General features: G+C 35.1%; 1 protein-coding gene across 1 annotated transcript; it reads left to right on the plus strand.

Moving 5' to 3' along the window:
- The first annotated feature begins 2,208 nt into the window (after positions 1-2,208).
- Positions 2,209-7,320, plus strand: LOC147384442 (aspartic proteinase-like). Its single transcript, XM_086424938.1, has 6 exons — positions 2,209-2,963; positions 3,054-3,173; positions 3,285-3,373; positions 3,510-3,533; positions 3,645-3,696; positions 7,159-7,320. Exons 1-6 carry the CDS (start codon positions 2,871-2,873, stop codon positions 7,318-7,320), a joined length of 540 nt encoding a protein of 179 aa, XP_086281064.1. The 5' UTR covers positions 2,209-2,870.
- The last annotated feature ends 1,111 nt before the right edge of the window (positions 7,321-8,431 follow it).

An 8,431-nucleotide genomic window follows, 5' to 3' on the forward strand; every position in this document is an offset into this window, starting at 1 on the left:
ATTCTACTTTAAGAAACCATAAATTTTTATAGGGTATGTGATTAAAGATCTACTAGATGTATAGGAAGTTATTCCTAAGATTTTACAAGCACAATATCTACTTCTATGGGTTTTACAAGATTCTATTGTTATAGTCCTTTAACCATCTTACAAGATAAAAAATTGTATGGTTTTCTATATTCAAGTCAGAGTTAATTGACAGTTGTGATGTATATTAGTCATTCCATGTCAGTAATACTTGGCAAAAGAATCTGGGGTTCAACTTCATTGCATTTCTGTTAGTGTGTAACACTAATCTCTATTAGTCTAAACACCTCTCGTTACAGACCAAGTTATTCACATTATATTTATTTTTAATCTTTAAGAGATAACCAAACAATAGTATAGCAACAGGACTTGAAAATAATAGGTTACTTTCATTTCTTTGATAAATTTCTATTATGAGCAATAGTGTAGCAACATATTGCTTGGTAGTTATGACAATAGTATAGTAGGATGGTTTTTGACTTTATATCCCAATGTAACTTTTGCAAGTCAAAAGACTGGACCTGGCAGGTACTTAAAAAGTTCCTCTTTTCTTGAATGTGTATGCATAAAAATTCTTGATTTTCTATAATATGTTTCCTCCTGTGTGCAGCAACAGTTTAGAAATCTCCATGTGATGCTAGTTCAGGCTATGATGCAATAGGTTTGGTTGATTAAGAGCATAGTGAGGATCCAAGTTTTTGTTGTCTCTATGTGTGATTCATTCTAACATCTGACATGAAATTTATTTGGTGCTAGGCAACACGACATGCTCGACGGGTGTACATTGGTTGCATTTCTCCTACAACAAATGAGCAGGTCATTCACCCTTATCTTGCTTATTGTGTTTTCTTCTTGCCATCATTTATTTGAGTATTGGACTGGAAAATTGTGTTTGTGCGACGTAAGATAAGCCTCTTTATATGGATGCCTATGTTAGAGATTTGAGATTTTTAGTTTGTAGAGTTCAAAGATTTGACAAGCATGTTTCTGAATTCTGTGATGGTGACACTGATGTAGTAATCTATTATGATGAGTACATGCAGTTTTGTTTGTGAATTTTGTAGGCTTGTTTTATATTTCACATTTTTAGTTTGTAGCCTCTTTATAGTTTGCAGTAAACTATAAGGTCATTCACATGTTTTGTGGCACGTCACAAAACATGGGGTAACAAATGCAGGTTGTTAATCAAATTATTTTTCTGTTTCTTAATTCAAGCCCAACGTTTTTTTTATCATTGCTCATGAGTCATGATCTTAAGTATTATATATGGCCAACATAATTGTGATGATGGTAGGATCCACTATAGGAGTTTAGTTTCTATTGGATCTTTGAAATGCTACCCTGTTCTATAAAGAAGATATTTCATATAATACCCTTAAGAAAAACATAGAAATCCAGGCTTGGAATGGGCAGGCTTCCTTGCTTGAAACTTTTAGAGTTGTACCAAATTTTTTATGAGTTTGGTTTGATTTTTCGAGGATAATTTGATTTTGTTCTTGGGTTGCTCTGTTTTTATCTCTACTGTTGCTTATAGTTTTATTCTATTTGGAAACAGTTTTCTCTAGGGTTGAACTTTCAAGAAAGAAGAAACAAGTAGAGGAGCAAAGAGACATAAAACAAGATGAAAAACAACTAGGATTATAACCCATTAGGACATGGTCTTTTGGGTAGGCATAGGTCATCATGTCCTCTCCCTACATTAGATTACTATGATCTTTTTTTTATAACCCATATTCCTATAATTATTATGTTTGGTTGTTAGACCTTCTAGAATTATAGTTGGCATCTTTTTTTTTTAACTATATCTTACTAAAGGTAGAGTAGCATTCTTGTCTGTGTAGACTTTTGAATACTTTTTATGTATCTTGAAGGAGAAGATGGTTCTTCATTTAGTAATGAAGTAGGTGAACCCCACCTCCATTAGGATTTTATTCTCCCCATGATTTAAAAAAAAAATGTCATTTAAGGAGTGTTTGACAACAGCGAAAACATTTATTGGAGAAATCAATTTTTGTAAACAACATTCTTTCAAATTTTATTCTTTCAGAAAATATTTGATGGTGTTTGATCCTATAATATGCTTAAACATAACCACCCCCCCCACCCCCTACACACAAAAATCATATTTTCCCATAGCAAAAAAAACCAAGAACAAACCAAGCCAAAGTAGTGAAGTCAACCATGTCTGCCAACTTGCCATATCATCTTATCAGCATTATAAAATTAAAGGTGCAAACAATCGGATTAGAGAGAGAGACCTCACGAACTGTTGTTCCAATAACATCACCCTTGTCATCATCAAACATTCCAACTGGCAATTCTAAGAGAAGCCTCCCAACAAGAAAAATGTATTAGGCAAAACCAATATTAATGGTGCCTTATCCTAACTACTTAGGGTCAGCAATACAACTCTTTTCCATCATTCATTTCTATCCAAATCCATATATTAATGGTGCCTTATCCTAGCTACCACTATGTAGTAATCTATTATCAGAGGTATACACTAAAGTTATTTTTCCACCATATCACCACCTACCATCTACTAAGGAATCTTTTACTGAGAATTGATTTTTTTTGTTTGACTGTTAACTTATAGATACAACCAAAGAAGATCTACTCTCAAATTGGTTTTTGTACCTTTGATGGGACTCGAGGTGTTAGGTTAGAAAAACCTGTGTTTTATTAACTTTACATTGGTTATAGTCATCTGTCAGTATTTTGTAACATTGTAGTTGAACCAACTTATTGTGTTTTGTGGATTCGTCTTGTGCAGTACCGACATCAAGAGTGTAGTGGATGACAAGAATGTCGGCAAGTCAGCTGATGATTTGAGTGATGATTCCATGTGCTCTGTTAGTGAGATGACAGTTGTATGGATGCAAAATCAGCTTAAACATAATAAGACACAAGATCTTATATTGAACTACATCAATGAGGTGGAGTAGCGTTCACATCTCATTATAGCTTTGTATTTCAAATTAGGTTGTTGCTTGTGCAGCGTCTCATGTCCTCAGCTGTGGTTGCAGCTCTGTGAGCGTCTGCCTAGTCCAATGGGAGAATCAGCAATCGACTGTAGTAGTCTTTCTTACATGCCCAACATTTCATTTACCATTGGAGATAGAGTATTTGACCTCAGCCCAGATCAGGTATGACATTATCCTAAATAAATGAAGTTTTTGTTAAATACTTCCATTATTATAACAATCATTGATTGACCCCTTGGTGTTGTTATGTTTTTCATTTTTTGTGGTGATCAGTACATTCTCAAGGTGGGCGAAGGAGATGTGGTCCAGTGCATTAGCAGATTTACAGCTTTGGATATACTTCCTCCTCGCAAACCTCTATGGTACCATGTCTCCTTCCTATTTTTTCCTTCGATTTTGTTTAATTTATTTTGTGTAAAGGTTGGTGATGGCGTCCAGATGGGTGGTTGATTGCCATTCATTTTCTATGTTGTAATTAACGATGGTTATGTATTGTAGGATCCTGGGAGATGTTTTCATGGGGTAATACCATACGGTATTTGACCATGGTAATATGAAGGTTGGATTTGCATATGTAGCAGCATCTCAGCATTAGTGCGTTTCTCTCTTTCTTTTTTCTTTTTCTATACATAGACATGTTGTTTCCTGGAACTTGGATGTTCATGTTTGGAAAGCCTTTCTCCCTGTAAACTAGTTCCTCTATATTTTGTGTATTTGCTGGTTTATTCTCATTTTATTATGAAATAGGAGTGAAGGAACTATCCATAGGTTGTATAAACACCTTTTATTTTTTATTTTTTTTAAGTCCTCCATTTAAATAAACAGACATGCATATCCAGGCCGCCAAAATAATTGGTTTGCGTCTGATACAACAGTTACCCATGTCTAACATTAGTATGTATCTCAATCACCAAGTATCAGATTATGTTTCTTGCCTTCTGACAGTTCAAGACTAGCATTCAATTCCTTCCATTACTAGCCTATATCTAGCCCTTGATTTGTCTGTTTATAGTGTTGTGGATGTAGCTATCGGCTTAAGATCCCTTGCCCCATCCTTTTTCTTCTTGAAGTTGCGTAACCTATGTGTCAAAGTCATTCGTTAAGGTACAATGACATGGTCTAAGCACCATGTCATTTGTGGGCCACTCTATTCGCGAGAACCTTCAATATTATTATTCTTATTAAGCACTACTTTTCTTCTAAACATACATGCTTATGTTCTATGATCCATCAACTCCTCCTAAGATGGGCCCCTATTGTGAATAAGCCATTATAAATTGTAAGCAAGGAATTTCACCGTGGTGAGTCTGACTTGGTTGAGTTGTCTTATTCTCACTGAAGTGTTACCTCATTATTTTGACTCTTATCTTGTTTAACCGTTTAAACTGTTATCAGGGTTTACAATAGTGGTTTGGGTGAGTTTGACAATGTTTGTATCATGGTTTTGGCAATAAAAATGTTTGTAAACATAACTGTCCAACTTAATTCATGTACATGTGGCCAGCTTTTTAGTCTTTAACCTACTGGCTTGGTTGACACTTGAATTTGTAACCCCATATAGTCTTTATCTTATTGTATATCCTTAGTAAAGTTATATTATAAAACTTCACTCTGTAAAACTAGAGAAGTTTAGCTGTTTGGACCCTATGACTTAATTATCTTTATCTATATATTGGCTTGAAGTAGTAAGTTTGTGGGGGACTCTTGTCATTAGCAAAAGAAATCTCTGTCAAATATTAATAAATGAGTAGATATGCAAGTGTGTAGATGTGGTAGCTGTATGGGGTGTGTTAAATATTATATTTAAAAATAATGAATAAAGTTAAACAAACCATTGTCCACTTTGATTAGCTTTGTTGGTCTTCTTTTAAGGGGTACTCCGAAAAGGATGTACTTGGAAATGGATTTTCTATTTCAAAGGCAACCCACTTTGATGGGTTTTAATACAGAAAGATTTTCTATTTACAAGTTGTTGTAGATTCAGTATGAAGTAGCAACTACCTTGTCCTTTTATTCATGAAATTTGAACACTCCTTTAATTTATTGAGGTTTTGTTTCATATTTTAGTATGATTTTGGTAATAATGGAGATTTTTAACATGCAAACTAATTTTATGGTGGAAAACATTTGTCATTGAATGGTCTTGTTAGTTATACTTACCGATCTTGATAAGTGGCATTGGCTTCATAGTTATTGCAATTTCACGGTGTTTTAGGTTTTCTTCTGACATTATTATCGTGCTTTCTTTTCTTAAGGTTTCCAATCCCAAACGTTTTCCAATGAGTAGATCTGGTTATGGGCATAAGGGACAAGAAATTCTTTTGCTAACCAATTGTGAAGTATTTGGGAATGGCAGCCCTGGTGGCAGTGGACTTCCAAATGAGGGACAATTGCGGTTTATTTGTAGTATTCTGCGACATTTTGTAATTTCGATGGTGAAGTATTTAGTATTTAGTAATTTTGTAAATTATGACTAATTGTAACTCTTTTGTGTATAAATGAATGTGATAGAGAACCTCAATGTACTCTATTTATGTCTATTTTGACTGCGGTTAATAGACGAGTAAAAAAAAATTTTAAATTAAATTATTTTTTAAAAAGTTTAGATATCTATTTGTAATTGATGTCTAAAGTCTCAGATTTAGAACAACAGTCTTATAGACATCGGATTTTAAATCGATGTCTAAGTTGTTACTTTAGTGCTTTCAGATTTGGAACGATTTTAAGTAGTTCCAAATTCTGAGATCTGGAATCGTTTTTAACCGTTCCAAATCCTAAAATCTAGAATGGCTTCCAACCTTTAAAATCATTAACGACACCTTGATTAGAGACGATCTATAAACCGTTCCTAATTGCTATATTTGTTGTAGTGTAGGATGAAGTAGTGCCCGTTTGCATCTTTTGACAAGATTTGTCCGATGACATCTGTTCCCCAAAGCGAGAAGGCCAAGGGTTGGTCATATTATATGATTCTGAAGGTAGAGCATTGATCTTGTTGGCATAAATCTGGCACAGATGGCATTTTCGAACGTGTTGATAACAGTCACTCTCCATTGTTGTCCAATAGTACCCCATCCTCATGATCTTCTCCTACGCATCGAAGTAAGACTTCATAATGCAATTTCTTATAAAAAATACCATTGCTTAAGAAGAATTGGCCTGCTAATTTCTTAATGGTCCTACGATCATTTGGCGTTACATTTGAGGAAAGAGTTTGATCTTCGAGGTATGCCTTCATGTTTGAGTACTATGACTTTTCTTCGGGCTCTTCTACTTCGACAGGTAAACACTAGGTTGGCTCATCTTGAATTCTGATCTCAATGGGGTCATTGACTAGGTTTTTCAAAATACTGATCATAAAAGTGAGTGTGGCTAGCTCATTTGCTAATTGATTCTTAGCTCTCGGCATGTATGCGAATGAAATCCTATTGAAGCTCAAGCTTAATTCTTCGAGATACTCATGGTAAGGGATCAATCTCTCTTCTCGGGTCTTCCACTCTCCACTCATCTGATAGGTTACTAGACTTGAATCTTTGAATACATCGATTTCATTTACCTTGAGGTCCAATGCTACTTTCAACCCTGTTATGCATACTTCGTATTCTACCTCATTATTGGAACATTAGAACTTCAATCTAATAACGATTGGTAAGTGGAACCCATCCGACTTGATCAAAACTACCCCTATTCCTTTCCCTTTCTGATTTGCTACTACGTTAAAGTACATTTTTCAGCTTGATTCTTCATTATCATCCTCAATCTCAATAAGTAATATGGCTTTATCCGGAAGGTTCATCCTCAATGGCTCATAGTCGAGTAGTGGGTGCTTGGCTAAGTGGTCAACGATGGCTTGTCCCTTAATAGCTTTTTGAGTGACATAGGTGATGTCAAACTCAAATAACAATAGTTGCCATTTTGTAGTGTGACCTATTAGTGCTGGTTTCTCAAAAAGATATTTTAGGGGGTTCATTTTGGCAATAAGCATAGTTGAGTAACTGAGTAAATAATGGCATAGTCATTGAGATGTCCATACTAATGCACAACAAGTATTTTCAAGTATCGAATATTTTACTTCATACTCGATTAATTTTTTGCTGAGATAGTAGATGGCTTGTTCCTTTCACCTTGGTTTATCATGTTGTCCTAGTACACACTCTCTATTGATGTCTCTAGCATTGAGATGTACATCAGCAGAAGTCATCCTGACATAGGAGGGACCAAGACTGGTGGGTTGAGCAGATATTACTTAATCTTATCGAATGTTCTTATAGTCCTTGTTCCACTTCTTCAACGTATCCTTTCTGAGTAGCTTGAATACTGGCTCACAAATAGGTATAAGTTGAGAAATGAATCGACTAATGTACTATATTCTCCGTAGAAAAGCTCTAACAACTTTCTCTGAAATAGGTTCCTTCATCTCGAGGATATATTTAGTCTTTATTGGATCTATCTCAATGCATGTTCTACTAACGATGAACCCCAATAGCTTACCCAATGTTGCCCTGAATACACATTTTGCCAGGTTGAGTCTTAAGTTGTACTTCCTTAATCGATCGAACAATATTTTGAAATTCACCAAATGGTCTTCCTCTATGCCAGATTTAGTGATCATGTCGTTTACGTAAACCTCCATTTCTTTATGGATCATGTCATGAAACAATGCGGTTATTGCATATTGATAAGTTGCCCCTACTTCTCTAACCCGAATGGCAAGACTTTGTTGTGAAAAGTACTTTAGGGTGTGACAAATACGATTTTTTCTTGGTCTTCTGCTGCCATTTTTATTTGGTTATAGCCTAAGAAACGTCCATGAATAAAAACATGTCGTGCCCTACTGTACTATCAGCTAGAGTGTCGATGTATGGTAGCAGAAAGTCATCCTTAGGACTAGCCTTCTTCAAGTTCTGATAATCAACAAATATGTATACATTTCCGTCTTTCTTAGGTACTGGGACAATGTTAGCTAGCCACTCGGGGTATGTAGAAACTGCAAGGAATCCTACTTGAAATTGCTTCATGACCTCATCATTAACCTTAAGGGTTCATTCTAGCTTAAGTCTTCTCGATTTTTGCTTGATCGGCTTGCTTCTGGGAGTGATTGGTAGTTTGTGGACGACAAGATCTATGTCTATCTAAGCATATTTTTGTATGACCATACAAAGACATCTTGATAATTCTGTAAGAGTTCGACCATTTCTTCCTTTTACTGTTATGTTAGTAAGGTTCCGATCGTGAAGATTCGTGGGTCCTCTTTGGTACCAATATTGATTGAATCTGTATCATCAATGTTTGATTAAACACATTTCTCGTGACATTCTACCAATTATTTGATATTTTAAGTGGGTATTTCATTTCATCCTTAAACTCTTCTTCGATCCTTATGAGATCAAAGTCAAGTTCAAGATTAAAATCATACTCAT

Source organism: Akebia trifoliata, chromosome 15 (genome assembly GCF_017979445.1).
Source record: "Akebia trifoliata isolate Shusen 1 chromosome 15, ASM1797944v1, whole genome shotgun sequence".
Taxonomy (NCBI): Eukaryota; Viridiplantae; Streptophyta; class Magnoliopsida; order Ranunculales; family Lardizabalaceae; genus Akebia; species Akebia trifoliata.